Below are 18797 nucleotides of genomic sequence, written 5' to 3'. Positions count from 1 at the left end.
TGCAGAAAGTGGACTTGGGAATTTTAGAAAGCTGTGCTTTAGGCAGGTACAGTCACTGCAAAATATAGGAACAACTTGACCTACAAAAAGACTGAGTGATAAATGATTTAAAAACCCACCACTCCTAAAGCTATATAGTGTTCAGTCTGTTTCATACAGCAATGCAGTTATCTTCCTGGTGTTCACATTTCATAAACACTGGGCATAACATATTTAGAGTAAAAGAAGGGGGGAAAACATTGCAAATTCCAAACCATCATTCTATGTGCATTGTAAAAGAGAGAGAGAAGAGCTGTGTAGAACTAGGTAACACTGTAAATTCAGAAACTGGGTAAGTACATTGAAGTTCTACCCTCTGCCAAAAGTCCTTATGTTTTGTCTTGTTACCAGGATGTGATTTACTGATTCCATTCTTTGGATTCTCATTTTATTCTCACCTGTTGGGAAAAACACACAGCAAAAATGCACAGTAGTGACTGTGATGCCAAACCATATTAGAAGTCTTGAGTGCTGCATCCAGTTAAACTGTGGGGATTGATTTTGTTGGAACATTCTCTGGACTGTGGTTTGCAGTTTTAATGTCCATGTTAGGGTCGTTCCCTGAAACCGTTGATATCTGATTAGCCTTGCCAAGATTCTTAATGATGTTGATGTTGTTTTTGGCAGTTTCTACAAAGCTGTTCTCAAGCAACCAACCATCTGAGTCACACTGCGGATCACCCAGGAGGAGAACATTCCTCATTGCTGTTTGAAGGTAACGAACTCCAGTAAGCACAGACAGCTAGAGAGAGAAAAAGAACCAAATTAACATTACAAACCATTAACCAATGAAAAAAAGAAATAAACGCTTATTAAGAATACTGTTATGACTACTGGGAACTGGAATTGCTTAGTGTTGCAATTCTGTTCTTTGTATTTAAATTATTTACTATTAATGTTTTAATGTTAGGCTTAATGGAATATTTTAGCAATGAATTTCTTGGCTTTCTCAAATTTTATTATACACTAAAAGATGAGGATTTCCAAGTGAAGCATGCTACCAGCGCAGCTAGGTGGTGTCATGCTTTATCTTACATAAAGGGTGGGATATGGCTCACTGAGGGACGCGGGTGGCGCTGTGGTCTAAACCACAGAGCCTAGGGCTTGCCAATCAGAAGGTTGGCGGTTCAAATCCCTGCGATGAGGTGAGCTCCCGTTGTTCGGTCCCAGCTCCTGCCCACCTGGCAGTTCAAAAGCATGTCAAGTGCAAGTATATAAATAGGTACCACTCCGGCGGGAACGTAAATGGCGTTTCCATGCGCTGCTCTGTTTCGCAAGAAGCAGCTTAGTCATGCTGGCCACATGACCCGGAAGCTGTCTGCGGACAAACGCAGAGCGAGATGAGCACCGCAACCTCAGAGTCGTCCGTGACTGGACCTAATGGTCAGGGGTACCTTTACCTTTATGGCTCATTGACAGAGCATGTACTTTGCATGCAGAAGATACCAGGTTCAATCCCCAACATGTCCAGATAGAGCCAGAAAGGAACACTTTGAAATCCTAGAGATCCACAACCAAGTCAGTGTAGACAAGACTGAGCTAGATGAAGCATATGGTATGAAGCAGCTTCTTATACTCCATTCTCTCCCAGGACCTCCACAATGGCCCTCCTATATTCCTCCTCTTTCTCTCCCTCTCTCCCTCTCTCTCTCTCTCTCTCCTTCTCCTCCCTCCCTCTCAAAAGACAAACTAGCCAATTGAGAATTAGCAAAACATAACACAACACTGATTTTGAGTATTTTCTGCCTCAATCCCTTTCGTACATTTTCGGCCCTTCATACCTGAAGGAGTGTCTCCACCCTCATTGCTCAGCCCAGACACTGAGGTCCAGCTCCATGAGCCTTCTGGTGATTCCCTCACTGCGAGAAGTGAGGTTACAGGGAACCAGGCAGAGGGCCTTCTTAGTAGTGGCGCCTGCCCTGTGGAACGCCCTCCCATCAAATGTCAAGGAAATAAACAACTATCTGAATTTTAGAAGACATCAAGCATTAAAAAAAACTTGCCTGCCTTCAGATGTTTGATGTCTTACTATGTTTTAACTTATTGGAAGGTGCCCAGAGTGGCTGGGGCAACCCAGTCAGATGGGTGACATATAAATATATTATTATTATTATTATTATTATTATTATTATTATTATTATTATTACTATATCTCCTTTTGGTTCACCTTTCTGTGCATTATCTGAATGTATTAACCCCAGGTACACACATTTGAGACCCTTAATTGTTTTCAGAAAGTTAAGTCTGAGGTAGTTTAGACTTTGTCCCAATGCCAATTGAAAATTTTAGGAATTATCTAGTGGCGAGGCTACTGTTATTGTGCTTTTAGTCTTCAGCTAGAACCTTTTCTGCCTTGATGTAGCTTTACAGCAAGCATAGTAAGGGATAAAATTGCTGGTATTTTTGGATGCCCCAGACTCAAAAGGTCACTGTTACTTGTGAGCATCATCAGACATAAGAAGCTTTTATTTGTCACAGACTTGTTATTTGCCCTACATTAAAGGAGACCGTGAAAAGGAGAGGTGTGTTGCTGGAACGTCCTGTTCCCTCCCCCCAAAAAAGAACAACCTGATGAATTTTAAGGAATCTTATTCTTACATACTTTAAAGCCTGATGAATATTTAATACTGCATGTTACTTCCTCCATAAACAGTGAAATACACACACACACACACACACACCCAACAATTCAATTATATATATATTTTAAAAACCAACAATTCAATATATTTCTTATATATATATAAGAAAACCAACAATTCAAATCTATTCATATTTCTACACACCCACACCCCTCTGTCCAGCCGAACAAGAGGCACCACAGCTCAAGGGCACATTCCAGTCAGCCCAAAGCATTTATGGTGCTTAAACACATCAGGTCCAGTGAGGGCCATTGCCTATGGAGAGCCTCAAGGGTCAGAAAGGCCTGGAGGACTGCATTCATCATAGCACTTGCGAAACAAGAAGCTCTGAAAGTTGTGCTGTAATATTTTACCTCAAACAACCAGATGAGGAGCACAGTGATACCGATGGATCTCATGATGTCAGTGTAATAATCCAGTAGGGCTTCCCTGCATCCTCTCATCCAAATATTAAGTTCTTCTGTCATAAAATCATAGTTGTAGTGAGCTGTATTGTTTGTTAGCTGATACTGGATGCAGGGCCGGGGTGAGATTGGGTTGCAACAACTGAAGGGGACTCCATCCACCAAGAACTTCCCATCGACGTTGCTTTTTAGGCGGCTGCAACAAAGATTTGGAAAATAGACACTGTGAGAGTAGTAAATAGGTCAGCTTGCTAGTGTGGACACACTCCATCCTCAAAGCACATTCAGGGCACATTTCCTCCCCTCAGAGAATTCCGGGCACTGTCGTTTACCCTTACAATGCCCAGCAATCCTTAACAAATTACAGTGCCCAGAATTCTTTGAGGGGGGACAATGTGTTTAAAATGTGCTTAAAGGTGTTGCTGTTGATATAGCAGAGTCCATTTGCACAACGGAATGATGAATAGTACGTGCCACATGCTTTAAGTTGCTTTATTTACAGTTCATTGTTGAGAAATTACAAATATGCATCTTGCCTCTGCTGGAGCAGAGAAGCAACACGTCCTTCTCCTCGAACACCGAGAGAGAACAGATGAAAAACAGGAAGCCAGTGTACGTCACATCCAGCTTCCCATTCCCGTGGGAAAACCCAACAGTGCTCTGACTGTGGAATGTAAACATTGTCTTGTGACAAGCACTTTGCTGCACAGTGAAGGAAACAGAAACCAACATCCTCCCCCTTTCTGTGAACATCACTGGGCAGCGTGTTCGTACAATATCAGTACAAACCCAACTTCTGTACATAGGTACAGTGTTGATCCCTTGATATAATCTTGGACAATACATCAGCAGGAATTTCATTACCTGGCATATAGGACACCGTTACGAGTCCCTTCTGAATATGTTCCCTAGCATGTTGCACCTTCAATTGCAAGTGCTTCGTGCTTTGCTTACAACCTTCCGAATTCAGCAAAGCCAAACATGCTTTGTTGTCCTGGTAAACCTGGATTGGACATCTGACAGGAATTTTCATGTCTTTGCACAATTGTAACAACCATTCACAATCTTTAAGTGAATAAGACAGTGCATTTAGTTCAGCTTCACAAGTACTTAAGCTAATTGTTGTTTGCTTCTTGCATGACCAATCAAATAGACCCTGATTGTACATGTAGCAAACTCCAGACGTACTTTTCCTGTCTGTAGTGTCACTTCCAAAACTTGCATCTGCAAAAATCTCAAGACCACCAGACTTCTGATTGTTAAATCTCAGTCTGTAATGCATAGTGCCTTTCAAATAGCGTGCTATGCGTTTCAGAGCTTTCCAATCCTTAACAGTAGGATTGTTAACTTGTCTGCTTAGCAAATTACAGCTAACAGCAATGTCAGGTCTTGAACATCTGGCAATGAAGTTTAGCTTGCCTAGCACACTTCTGTACAGTGTAGTGTCAGAAAATGCTTCTTCAGTGTCTTCTACCTGATAACCTGTTGTCATCGGTGTGTCTACAGGGTTAGCATCCATCAGGTTTAGTTTGCTTAACACATCAGCAATTTTCCGTGACTGGTGTACTAGAATGTTACCACTTTGATCTTTCTCTATTTCCAGAGATAGGTAATTATTTACCTCACCAAGATCTTTCATGTCAAAGTGCTCTTTCAGTTGAGCTAGGGCATTATTGTACATTGTGACATCTTTCCAAAAGAATAAAATATCATCAACATAAAACAAACAATACAGCTTCTTTTGCCCCTCCTCTTTGACAAACACACATGGATCAGCTTTTCCTTGCTGAAAACCTAGAGAAAACAATGCTTCAGTGAGTTTTGTGTGCCAACACCGTGCACTTTGTTTGAGACCATAAAGAGACTTCTTCAGAGCACAAACAAATCCCTGTTTTACCTGTACGCCATCAGGTGGAAGCATATAAAGTGATTCACCTAGAGATCCGTACAAAAACGCTGTATTTACATCGTGGTGACTAATGTGTAGATTCTCCTCTGCAGCTAGCTTGAGCATGAGCCTAATGCTCTCATATCTCACCGTGGGTGAGTAGGTCTCGTGATAGTCTTCACCTGGTACCTGTGCAAAACCTCTGGCTACCAATCTGGCTTTGTGTCTGACTATCTTGCCATTTTGATCAGTCTTCGCTTTGAAGACCCATTTGCTTCCAAGCAGTTTCATTCCTGGAACTACTGGAACTAGTTCCCAAGTTTTGTTCTTTTCTAAGGAATCAAGCTCAGCCTTCATAGCATTTAACCAAGGCTCAGCTTCCTTAGAATCCAAATCTTGGATTTCTTGGAAACTTGAAGGTTCAAATACCTTCTTGGAGCTTTTAACATCTGCTACTGCTGTCTTAGCATATTCATCAGCAAATCTCTTTGGAGGTCTGCCTTTTGTGGCTCTTTGTGACCTGCGAATCAGCCTTTGGTCTTCAACACTTTCCTCTTCCTTCTTAGGAGAAAAGTGGCCTATTGTGAACAATGGTTCTTCCAATTCCTGATCAGAACTTTCAGAGGGTCGCATAGATGCTTTCGCACTCTTGAAATCCTCTGAAGTATCCGATTCAGTTTCAGACTCAGAATCAGAACCTTCATCAGTGGGTGTGGGTTGTTGTTGCTTATCCTCAGTCTCATCACTGTCATCAGGATAACATTGGAAAATTCCCACGTTCTCCCCCCACTTGGCATTGTACTCAACACTTCTTGTGAGCTTAATTGTCTTAGAGTCAGTCATCATTATTCTGTAAGAACCTTTCTGATAACCTAGAAAGATACCATGCAAACCACGTTTGCCTAATTTGGAGCTTTGTGGTGAATGAATCCACATATCAGAACCAAAAATTCTCATGTGTTTGATGTATGGTTTCTTGCCAAACATCTTCTCATAGGGGGTACAACCAATCGCTGAAGATAACCTGCGATTGTAACTGTAAAGAAAACACGAGAGAGCTTCGGCCCAATAACTCTCTGGAAGATTTGCATCATGCAGCAAGGTTTTTAACCCTTGAAGCAATGTTTGATTTGCCCTTTCGCAAAGCCCATTCTGCCATGGCGAGCGAGGACTGGACAAATCGTGTTGAATTCCTTTCTCAGTCAGAAAAGCTTCAAACTGCTGAGAAGTGAATTCTCCCCCGCGATCTGTGAAAAGAATTTTTATCTTCTTACCATGCACATTTTCCAACCAAGCACAGAATTCCTTGAACCTTGGAAAAGCCTCTGATTTCTGCTTGAGATTATACACATAAATATACCTAGAAAATGCATCAATGAGAACCATGAAGAACCTATTGCCACCTAAAGAGGGCGATAGTGGACCGACTAAATCAGCATGAACAATCTGGTATGGTTCTGTAGCATGCCTACTAGACACCTTACCTTTCGCAGCCATTTTCACCTTGTTTGCTGCGCATGCCTTGCACTTCATGTGGTACCTGCAGGGTTTAATAGTCATACCTTCAACCAAGGTAGGCATTTTAGATACTGCCTCAAAATGCAAATGACCAAATTTTCGGTGAAAATCATGAATACATCCTGCATGCAAACTTTTGTTAGAACCTGCAATGCAACAAGTATCATTCTGCACAACATCATCATAATACAAAACAAACAAACGATCAACACATTCAGCATGCAATACATAATCGTCTTTCTTTGTGATGGTGCATTTCTTGTTCTTGAAGGATACGTCAATGTTCCGTTCATTCAGCTGCATAACGCTGAGTAAATTGTGTGTAGCATCTGGAACATAAAGTACATCATGTATCTCTAAGTCCAAACTGTGAAGAACAACAGTTCCGTAGCCTTGACTGGGAATCGTGTGGTCATCCGCCTGGTGAATCGCACCTTCCTGCGGTGTAAAAGACACGAACAGTCTCTTATCGTTGCACATGTGGTGTGTAGCTGCTGAATCAACAACGAAGAAAGATCTAGACGTCTTCTGGACCTTTGCGACCTTTGGAGTGAAGCGTGAGACCATTGCCTTGTGCTGCGTTGTCCTGGACACCGGACCTTTGCCTTTGCTTTGGCCTGTTCCACGCGCTGAACCTCCGCTGCGCTGCTCTGTCTTGGCCCTGGGATATTTGCATTCCCTCTTCATATGGCCTAGACGTCCACACGAGTAGCATTTCACTGCCTTCAAAGCTTTGGCGCCCTCTGGTGGTTCCACTGCACTCTGGGATGACGTCTGTGAAGACTCCCCCTTACCCATGCAGCTAGCACCCCGGCGATCTGCTTCATTCTGGATCACGGCAGTAACATAGTTTACTGTGAGCTGAGCAGTTGGTTGAACAGCAATCTGAGTGGCAACGGACTCCCAACTTGGACCCAAAGAATGTAGTATCATGAAGGAATACACAGCCTCTGGAAAGTTGAGTCCTCTCTGTTGCAACTCATGTCTCAGATTTTGCATCTCCATCAGGTGTTTACGCACATCTCCACCTTCAGCAAGAGCCATATCATGCAGCTTGGCATAGTAGTACATTGAGGAACCAGCTTCTGTCCTCAAGTGAGCCTGTCTTAAAGTGTCCCAAATTTCTCTGGCTGTGGTCTTTCCACGCAACAGACAGAGCTCTTCTGGGGATACTATCAACGTAAGCGTTCCCCGTGCTTTGGAATCCTTAGCATTCCATTCAGCTGTAATTGGAGCTGGGGGGTTGTCTGTAATAACATTAAACAGACCTTCTTTCCGCAGAACTGCCTCTGCATATAGCACCCACTCCGTGTAGTTATTCTTATTGAGCTTAGGAATCCCAAAATCATTAACCAGCTTTGCGTTAGCCATTTTCTGCTGCTTAAAACAAGCTGCGTCACAGTTCTGCAGCTTCAGCCAAAAGCACTTGTAAAAGTACTTTCGATTTCCCAGCCATCCAAGCCTGTGAGCTTGTGCCTTTAGAGCCTTGCCTGTAACACGGCAAAACGGCTTTAAAAGTTCAAAGTCCAGCAATAAAACCATAAACTAGTAGCTGGCAGGCTGCCAGGCTGCTCCGGGGAGCATGAGCACATACCTTCATCAATCAAACTCGACGCGCAGAGCAGATAACGCGATCCGTTCCTCTGTACCTCTGCCGGCATTCCGACTCGGCTGCTGGAGTCTTTAATCCTCAGTTTGATTTACGTCTTTCTGGGCCCATAACCAAAATGTTGATATAGCAGAGTCCATTTGCACAACGGAATGATGAATAGTACGTGCCACATGCTTTAAGTTGCTTTATTTACAGTTCATTGTTGAGAAATTACAAATATGCATCTTGCCTCTGCTGGAGCAGAGAAGCAACACGTCCTTCTCCTCGAACACCGAGAGAGAACAGATGAAAAACAGGAAGCCAGTGTACGTCACATCCAGCTTCCCATTCCCGTGGGAAAACCCAACAGTGCTCTGACTGTGGAATGTAAACATTGTCTTGTGACAAGCACTTTGCTGCACAGTGAAGGAAACAGAAACCAACAGTTGCCTTTGACAGGATTTAACCGTCCAGATGCATTCAGTCTTCTCCTGTGTTACGGATACAGATTTCATGCATCTGGTGTAGTGGACTGTAGTCCACAAAAACCGATACTGTAATACATTTGTTAGTCTTTAAGTGGCCACAGTACAGTGGTGCCTCGCAAGACGCAATTAATTCATTCCGCGAGTCTTTTTGTCTTGCGATGTTTTTCGTCTTGCGAAGCACGGTCCGTCGCAACTACGCCTCTTCAAGCGGCTTTAAGAAAAAAGCGAACAAACTCACAAGACGTTTTCGTCTTGCGAAACAAGCCCATAGGGAAATTCGTCTAGCGAAGCAACGCAAAAACCGAAAAACCCTTTCATCTAGCGAGTTTTTCATCTTGCGCGGCATTCGTCTTGCGGGGCACCACTGTACTTGGTTGATGTTGTTTTTGCTGTAACAAACTAGCTCAGCTATTCCTCTGGAAAATGGAAAGTTCACTTGGTGCAAAATAGAGTAGCAAGATCCCTAACTAGGCAACTAGTAGAACAGCTCATAAACATATCACTTTTGGAAACAGTTGAATTGGCTACTGGTTTGTTTCCAAGAAGTATATTTCTTTTCAATTTGCAAGCAGTGCAGACCTGGGTTTCTGAAGGACCCTCTTATTCTGCATGAAATTGCTCAGCTGTTAAGCTCTTCCTCATATATCTTTCACTGAATTCCCCCACCTTCTTCTACATCCATTGCAGCAGCCTGGATGTAGAATAGTTCCCCCCAGTGAAGCTAGCCTGGCGCTGACAATAATGTCTCTTTGACACAACTGAAGTCCTTTTCATTTGCCCAGGCCTTTTAGGTCTTTTACTCTTGAGCTGAATGTGGTTTTTCCTTGTTTGTGATGCTGCTTCTGAATATTTATTGTGTGTGTTTTGATTTATTTTTAGCACTGTTTTAAAATTGAAAGCAGCCATGTAAGTCTTTGGACTAATAGAGTGGGATAATTAAATAGTTTACAATGGTTTTGTTTATTTCTATATGTCAACAGACTAGGCGCTTCTCTTTAAAATTATATTTGTCCTATTTAAATACATTTGCTTTATTAGTTTAACAGCATCACTGTGTGCCATGAGTAATTATGCCTCTACTTCACTCCTGCCTGGTTACCGTCTTGGATGGTTCCCTTCAAAAATGATATTATAGAGCTGGGAAAGGGCAACCAAAACGATCAAGGACTGGGGCACCTCCCCTATGAGGAAAGCTTATAACATTTGGGGCTTTTTAGTTTAGAGAAAAGGTGACTAAGGAGGGCATGACAGAGTGTTTAACAGTATGCATGGCGTAGAGAGGGAGAAGTCGTTATCTCTCATATAGTACTAGAATTCAGAGCCATCCAATGTAGCTGAATGGTAGAAGCTTCAGGACAGACCAAAAAAAAGAGCTTCTTCACAGGGCATATATTTAAACTATGGAATTTGCTTCCACACCACAAGATGTATTGATGAACTCAAATTTGGATGGTTTTTTAAAAGAAGATTAAGCAAAACAATGACAGATAAAGCTAGTCACTGTCAGGGGAAGCATGCCTCTGAATATCAGTCGCTGAGAACCATAAGTGGGAGGACTGCTGTTCCAGTCAGGTCTTACTTGTAAGATTCCCATAAGCATCTGGTTGGCCACTCGAAGAACAGGATGCTGAAGTAGATGAGCCTTTGGCCTGATTCAGTTGGGTTGCTCTTAAATTCATTGCTTTCTCTAGGCTACCATGGCATTCCCTAGTGTTTCCCGGTTGGGAGCCAGTGTGGTGTAGTGGTTAAGAGCGGTAGTAGTCTCGTAATCTGGGGAACCGGGTTCGTGTCTCCGCTCCTCCACATGCAGCTGCTGGGTGACCTTGGGCCAGCCACACTTCTTTGAAGTCTCTCAGCCCCACTCACCTCACGGAGTCTTTGTTGTGGGGGAGGAAGGGAAAGGAGAATGTTAGCCGCTTTGAGACTCCTTAAAGGGAGTGAAAGGCGGGATATCAAATCCAAACTCTTCTTCTTCTTATATACTCAGATTCATTTGCTCAACCAAAACTGATTTTGTGAGACAACATCAAAAAATATTATACATTTAATACTTACTCTTGAACATCCTTTGAAGCCATATCCAGATAGCGAACTGAGACCCACTGAATTTCGAACCAATCCCTGAAACCGTTGTTTCCACAGCATTGGAATCTGATTTGTAATATGTCAATGGTTTTCTTTAAAAAGCACCTTCCAGGAATGTCTGTGTCCTTGTAGAACTTAATAGCGTCCCTCAGCCCCAGATACAGAGATTCCTCTAGTTCATTTCTCATGGTATAACACATGACAGCACCTACCAAAATGCAGAAGGTGAAGCAGAACGTGCAAACAATATAAGGGAGCATAAACAACTTCCATCGGTTGAATTTGTTGGAGTCTGTGCAGTCATAGCAGATTTTACCTCCAAGAAAGTTGATGATGCATGCTACAACCCCTACAGATATTAGCATGTTGGGGACAGAGTTAATATCCCCTTTGCCCATCAACTCACTTCGCTTTCTGAGTTCGATCTTCAGGAAAAGTCCCAGGCTGAACAGAATTACACCAGACACCACAGAAATCCAGTTGAGGATCCACAGGATTTGAGCCAATTTGTCTCTCTTGGTTTTGGTGAATTTTACTCTCAGGACAGCCATGGTCACAGAGTTAGGAAAAGAAGTGTTGCTCAACAAAATCTCCTAATCAGATTATCAGGATGCACGGGCAAAGGCCTATAGCAGAAGCCTGTGAAACAGAAAGAGAGAGAGAGATTACTGCCTTTCTCCTGTGTATTAATATAACGTGCATTCTAGCATCCTGTATAGTCTCTTAAGATGTTATCCAAGACTTGCAAGAACTTGCAAGTTCTCACGCCAGTCTCACACTGGGGCTATGTCTTATGATATATATATATATATATATATATATATATATATGCAGGTTTTGGTGTCTTCGGGTGTCTTCCCGTGTAAGAGTCGCACAGACACCCCGACTCTTACACGGGAAGACACCCGAAGACACCAAAACCTGCATTCCTGTACCCGTGAAAATCTACGAAAGCAAATATATATATATATATATATATATATATATATATATATATATATATATATGCAGGTTTTGGTGTCTTCGGGTGTCTTCCCGTGTAAGAGTCGGGGTGTCTGTGCGACGTTTCGACGAGGTCTCACTCGTCATCTTCTTCAGCTGGAAGGTTTCCTCCCCGTAGAGGTGAGATATTTGCTTTCGTAGATTTTCACGGGTACAGGAATGCAGGTTTTGGTGTCTTCGGGTGTCTTCCCGTGTAAGAGTCGGGGTGTCTGTGCGACGTTTCGACGAGGTCTCACTCGTCATCTTCTGAAGATGACGAGTGAGACCTCGTCGAAACGTCGCACAGACACCCCGACTCTTACACGGGAAGACACCCGAAGACACCAAAACCTGCATTCCTGTACCCGTGAAAATCTACGAAAGCATATATATATATATATATATATATATATATATATATATATGCATTATTTGGAAGTAAGTCCCACTGATTTCCATGGAGAATGCTGGTTAGTTCAGGGATCGGGAAACAGTGGCCTTTCAGATGTTGTCACACTCTACTTCTCATCAGCCCTGTTAGTATGGCCAATGGCCGGCGTGGTTGCTGTTGTAGATTCCAATAGCATTTGGGTGGGATTGATTTGCGGCCGATCCAGTAGGGTAGAAACATATTCCTTTGGGCTCATATGGGCTCATATAGGGGGTTAAAACCAGAAACATAAATCCCATTGGTTTTAATTCCTCACATAAATGTTAAAATTACTTAGCTTTCAATGTGATTTGGGAAGTTTCTTCTGAATTGTGCTAATGAGTCCATGGTTCTGAAACTGATTAAAAGGTGGGAATGTTCTAAGCTTTTAATTTTCTCCTCTATTCAATGTTTTGAAAAAGCACTTAAATCAGGGGTAGGCAACCTAAGACCCGTGGGCCAGATGCGGCCCAATCGCCTTCTCAATCTGCCCCGTGGACGGTTCAGGAATCGGCGTGTTTTTACATGAGTAGAATGTGTCCTTTTATTGAGACTTCCGGGTTGGCGCCTCCATTAATGGCGGAATTCCTCTGATCGGGAGGAATTTGCCTCGTGGAAATTCGGGTCTGGCTGCCACGGCGAAGGCGGAGACCCACTAAAAATCACAGGCGGGTGAAGCCTGTGAACGTGGGATTCGGCTGGCACCTTTTGCGCCTCCCCTACTCGCGGGGAAACCCGGTTTCGGGGATCCGGAGCGACGTGGGGTGAGCGGCGCGGTGCTTCGAATTGATTGCTTCTTCCACGGAGCAAAGCCGCATAGCTGTTGCCGGAGAGCGCTGACTTTTTCCTGTGGACAATTTGATCTTAAAGCAACTACCCGTGAGTAGAGCGGAGAATTGGATTTTTAAACGTCTTAATTTGGTGTCGAAACGGGGAGGTCCAAAACAGGAAGTCCACCTTCCCCCTTTGTAAATAGATTGAAGCAATGAATGCAAGCTGAAGTCACGGAAAGTCTATCGTAAAGGACTAAATTTCCATCGGTAAAAAATATTAAACCCCCCTTGGTGGCAGGAGAAGAGGGGGGAAAGTTTTGGACCGAATATACCTGCAGGAGAGAGCGAACAGAGTTAAAATACCACCACTCCGATCCTGGAAACGGGCTGCCAGTAGGACTGACGTGCCTTAGAATGCTTATTGACTGCAATTAGAACGTTCACTGACAGCTAGTTAAATAAGAGAAATACTTTGTTTCCATTGTCTCCTTCTGCGTTTAAAAAGAAGTAAAAGTAATTGAAAATTGAAACTAACTTTATTGTCTGGACTGTGTTTAAAAGGACCAATACAAATAGAAACTGTTCCCTCTAGAGGAAGCCTTTGAAACTGTTACAAGAGCTGAGCTGGGGGAATTTCCAGCTGCAAGATAAAAAGCTGTGAGATTCTGGGACTGACCTTGAATTGGTTAAGAATGTCGACAGAAGAGGCCTTAGTGGTTGCATTAAGTAAGATAAACGACTCACTGGAACAGCTTAACAAGAAGGTGGATGTGGTAACTACCAAAATCGATAATTTGGGACAAAAAGTGAACATCAATACAGAAACTATTCAGAAATTGATACAGGAATCTACTTTGACATGGCAAACTGCGGAGAAGATCAGGGAGAAAGTTGCTGTTGTTGAACCTAAAGTAACACAACTGGAGAGAGAGAGAGTCCCAGCTTTACGGATGCAACTTGATGATCATAAGTTGATGCCTTTTATGATTGAATGTAAAGAAAATAAGATTTTGAGGATCAGAGTTCTACCTGAACTGGAGAAGGCAAGTTTGATAGATCCCCTTACACAGGAACTTGCTGATTTTGGGGACCTGGACTTGGGTCAAGAAGAGATTAAAATTGTGAGGGCCTTCAGACTTGGAGAAATTTTGAATGACGTCCCGAAATATCTTTTGGATCTTAGTTTTAATTACGGAGATTTGGCTGCCCTGTCGAGAAGGAATAAAATCATCTCTAGGTGGGAGTTTCCCCGAGATCTACTCTTCAGTCTCAAAGGAAGGAAAATAAAAATAAGATCAGTAGAAGACAAAGTAAAGTGCATGTATAAATATGAAGAAGACTTGCAGAAGGGACTTGGAAAAGACTTAAGAGCCTCGGACAGAAGATTACCAGGTTGATGGACTATATGGAATTGACTGGCAGAATCCGAGACCAGGGAGAGGGGACGGTGGAGGAAGATTGGAAAAAGTTTAAAGACTATTTATGGAAATATTGTAAAATTAATGAGTGTTAGAAAAATGTTGGAATAAAACTATATGGCTTTAGCAGAAATGTTAGAAGGAATTAAGTACAAGTAGATTATTGGAGTATTAAAGGGAAAATGAGGTTAAAATATGTTAAGACAACTATATGACAGAAAATAGAGGAAGATGGAAAGGAATTGCTGAAACAATTAATAGAAGTGGAATACAAAAAGGAAGGTGTGAGGAGGTCGTTGAAACAAGTGAATGTAAGATATGATATTGAAATGGTTTGATGTGTGTTTTAAATTGTGTTTGTTATGTCTTGCTTAGTTTACTGTGTTAGTGTTGTATTGTGTATTGTGTATACATTGTATTGTATTTTTTATCTTTTTTCTTTCTTTTCCCTTCCTTCTTTTTCCTTTTTGTAATCTTTAAAAGTAATAAATATTATTTATTTTTTTAAAAAAATAATAATGTGTCCTTTTATTTAAAATGCATCTCTGGGTTATTTGTGGGGCCTGCCTGGTGTTTTTACATGAGTAGAAAGTGTGCTTTTATTTAAAATGCATCCCTGGATTATTTATGGGGCTTAGGAATTTGTTCATATTTTTTTTCAAAATATAGTCCGGCCCACCACATGGTCTGAGGGACAGTGGACCGGTCCACGGCTGATAAAGGTTGCTGACCCCTGACATAATCTCTACAAAAATTAATGGAGCTCTCAGACAAGGAATGTACAGAGTGAGGAATTAACACTTTATTGTCAAAAGTACACTTACAAGTTAGGGAAAGGTACGTCCAAAAGTCCTACGTCCTTCAGCTACTTCTAAGTGTGCACCCAATTAGGAAGTTACAGCCACAGGGAGGCTCTGTCCCTGACCTCAGTTTACACTATGTATCTTCCCCACCTGAGCTGCGCACAAGCAGGCAAAGACTCCGCCTCCAAGTAACCTGCTTCTGTTCCTTCTCCTTCAATCCTCTTCTTGTCCTGGGAGACAGTGAGGCAGGAGAGATGGAGGCAGGAGGAGGAGGCATGGAAGCCGTGACTCTATACCAGCCTGACCTATCTCTCCCTCTGCACCTGTTCTTCCCTCTCCAATCCTGCAGCTTCTCCTGCCTCTAACTCTCACCTCCCGGTTGTAATAGGCTCCCCAAGATTACTGATCCCTTCTTCCAGGTCAGTCTCCAACTTCCCTTCTCCTGGTGCCCACTCATCAGTATCCAGCCACCCCTCCTCAGTGTCCAGCCAATCTCTGACACAAAACTAGAATTTCAGAACATGCACCAATAAACTTCAGATGGAAAAGGGGACCTGGCTGCAGGAGCCCAATTCTCTCATATTGACCTCACTCAACTATTTCATATTCCTGAAGACTCTTCTTCAGGCATAGAACACTCTGTTACTCTTCAGCAAGGCTTTGCCTTGACTGTATTTTAAAAGTAAATTAAGCCATATTTTTGGTGGAAGATGTAATAGAAAACATAATTGCCAACAGTTTAAAACATGTATCAGCAGCCAGTTGTACTTTAAAATGAAAAGCTGTATACTGGTATATAGGCTATGAGGCCCTATAAGAAATATGCTATTTCAAATTGCTTAATTCCATATCTCTAACAAGTTGCAATGGATTGCAATATGAGACATGATTTTGTTTCCCATGACATTAATGTACTGCCTTTGAAAACAAGTTAACCTGCTTCAACTTTTTAATGTTATTTTTGGTAAATATCCACTGCAATGTTACGAATATAAGAAGAGCCTAGATCAGTGTTTCCCAACCGGTGTTCCGCGGCACACTAGTGTGCCGCGAGACGTTGCCTGCTGTGCCGTGGGAGGGAGGCGGGCGAGTCGGGCGGCAAGAGGCTAAGAAGCAAATGGATTGCGAAGTCTGCCAGGTTCAGATTCGGGTCTCGGCTGTTTCCGGCAAGTGCAGATTCGGGTCTCGGCTGTTTTCGGCAAGTGCAGATTCCGGACTCGGCTGTTTCCGCCGGCCCAACTCGCCGATCCCGCGCCGTACGTAAGAATTCTCGAGGAAAGGCGCAGGCGCATTCCTCGGAGAGAGCGGCCGTTGGCGTCCAAGATGGCGGCTGTGCTGGCTGAGGGGAGCGCGGGCGGCACCGAGTCCGAGGCAGCGGCTGTTCCGCCCATGGCGGGGCTGGAGATGGTCCAGCAGGGAGCCGAAGCCCGGGTCTACCGGGGCCTCTTCCTAGGCCGGCCAACTGTGGCGAAGCACCGCTTCCCGAAACGTTACCGGCACCCGCTGTTGGAGGAGCGCCTGAGCCGCAGGCGGACGGCGCAGGAGGCCCGCTCGCTGCTTCGCTGCCGGCGGGAAGGTGGGTGCGCCTCGAGACTGGACTGCGCGGGGCAGGGGTGCGGGCTGGGATTCCATCTCCTTTAAATTGCATGGCCGGCCCACCTCTTTGCAAGGAGTGCGGTTGGGAATTGCAAGCAAAGCAGCCACGCAGCTCGATTCCAGTCGTTAGTGACCGAAACTAATTCCCCCCCCCCCCCGCTATAGGCAAGGAAGCTGAAGACTGGTTATGGAAGGCGGTGGGCCACAGGTGTTCTGGTTTGCGAACATTTTTCAGAAGCCAAACGTGCTCCATTTTGCGTGCCATGCTTCTGTTTTGCGGTCTGTCTGCTTTTGCTGTTTATTTTGCATTTTTGTCTTTCTGACTTTTTTGTTTTGTTTTTGTGACTGATTGATTGACTGATTGTGTGACTGCAGTACATTGTTTATTGCTTTCATTTTATGGATCAATGGTCTTTATCGATAGTAAAATTCATGTTAAATTGCTGTTTTAGGGGTTGTTTTTAAATGTCTGGAATGGATTAATCCATTTTGCATTACTTTCAGCCAAACAGGCCCAGGTTGCGCACTGAATAAAGTATTTTATAATTTTTCATATTTCTGTTTACTTACTATTTCATAATAAAGTAATTATAAAATACTATCTTTGTGTTTATTTGATTCCTATTAAAGAGAGTTACTTTATATATAGTCAATATAGGCACAGAGTTAATTTTTTAAACATTTTCTAATGGTGGCGTGCCTCGAGATTTTTTTCATGAAACAAGTGTGCCTTTGCCCAAAAAAAGTTGGGAAACACTGGCCTAGATCACACCAAAGGCCTATCTAGTCCACATGCTGTTTTCACAGTGACTGACCAGATGCCTAAGGAAAGCCTGAAAGCATGACTTGAGCAGAATAGCACTTTTCCCACTGGTTTACCCAGCTGCTAGAACACAGGCAATTCTCAATTTGTGCATGTACCATGCATGCACAACCGTGGACCGTGTTCGGCACTGGAAGAGGGTGGAATGGGTTTATGTATGCTCTGCGTGATGACCCGGAATGTAATCCCTATGTAAATATGTCAGAGCTGAACCCCTGACAAAATAGGATGTTGCTGTACTGCCTTTGTTAGTGGAGGCAGAACATAGACACCATGGCTTGTAGCAATTGATAGACCATTAATTTGTCTAATTCTCCTTTAAAACAATCCAAGTTGGTGGTCCTCACCACTACATCCAATGGAAGCAAGGTCCATAGTTTAACGATGTACTGCGTGAAGAAGTTCTTCCTTTTGTTTGTTTTGAATCTTCCAACACTCAGCTCATAGTGTTATGAGAGAAGAGGAAAACTTATCTCACTTCACTTTCTTTGCAGCATTCAAAACCTTACATACCTCTATCATATTCCCTGTTAGTTGCCTTTTTACTAAACCACTTGATAATTTGGGTTGACCTTTTCCGGCCCTCTTCCAGTACTGTATCCTTTTTAAAATAAGGCAACTAGAACTATACACAGCATTCCTAGTGTTTTCACACCATAGATTTTTTGTAATGGCATTATCTTGGCGGCGTTATTTTCAGTTCCTTTCCTAATGGCCCCTCACATGGAATTCTGATTAAAGCTCTGCTTGATTTAAGCAACGTATTGGTTTCTTACTCGAGACACTGTAAAATAAGAAAAGTAAGTCTGACGATGGCAGTTTTATTTTGAATCCTTTCCCCAATGATCCCAGACATGGAATTTGCTTTCTTCGCAGTTGCTGCACACTGTTATAATTAACGATAGTTCACCCTGGGTAGGAACTGTATGATCAGGCTAATCAAGGGTAGGGGGCAATAACATGCAGCACAACCACATCCCACCAAGCAGAGCTGGTGTGGATGGGAAACATCAAGATAGATTTCATAGGCATAAAATTGAAAGGGCTGATGTGTGAACAAAGGCACAAAAATGCGCACACAGAGGAAACAGTGAGCTGCATATGCACAAACAATGGCAAAAGCTTATATGGCAAAAAATGTGATGGGAAAAGTGCTTTTTTAGGGGCTCATACAAAACTGACAACAAAATAGATTGCTGTTATCCTTTGAGGAGTAAGGCATGGGGGATGAGAATTCACAAGCACAAGATAATAATTTACCTTATACAGTGAAATGTGCAGGTTTTGTTGCTGTTTGTTGACCGCAGAATTAAATATT

At 42.9% G+C, this 18797-nt stretch overlaps 1 protein-coding gene across 2 annotated transcripts; it reads right to left on the bottom strand.

Moving 5' to 3' along the window:
• On the bottom strand, positions 1-11376 carry LOC309528166 (photoreceptor outer segment membrane glycoprotein 2). Of its 2 annotated transcripts, XM_082215429.1 has the most exons (4): positions 11062-11376; positions 10626-10863; positions 3035-3281; positions 1-781 (listed from the first exon to the last, which is right to left on the bottom strand). In XM_082215429.1, exons 1-4 carry the CDS (start codon positions 11204-11206, stop codon positions 521-523), a joined length of 891 nt encoding a protein of 296 aa, XP_082071555.1. In that variant the 5' UTR covers positions 11207-11376; the 3' UTR covers positions 1-520. The 2 variants fall into 2 exon arrangements, with proteins under 2 accessions (XP_082071555.1, XP_082071554.1); XM_082215428.1 differs by having other exon boundaries at positions 10626-11376.
• Positions 11377-18797: the final 7421 nt, after the last annotated feature.

Source organism: Podarcis vaucheri, assembly GCF_965113315.1.
Source record: "Podarcis vaucheri genome assembly, chromosome: 1".
Lineage (NCBI taxonomy): Eukaryota > Metazoa > Chordata > Lepidosauria > Squamata > Lacertidae > Podarcis > Podarcis vaucheri.
The sequence above is the reverse complement of the archived record's forward strand: the minus strand, read 5'-3'. Positions and strand labels throughout refer to the sequence as shown.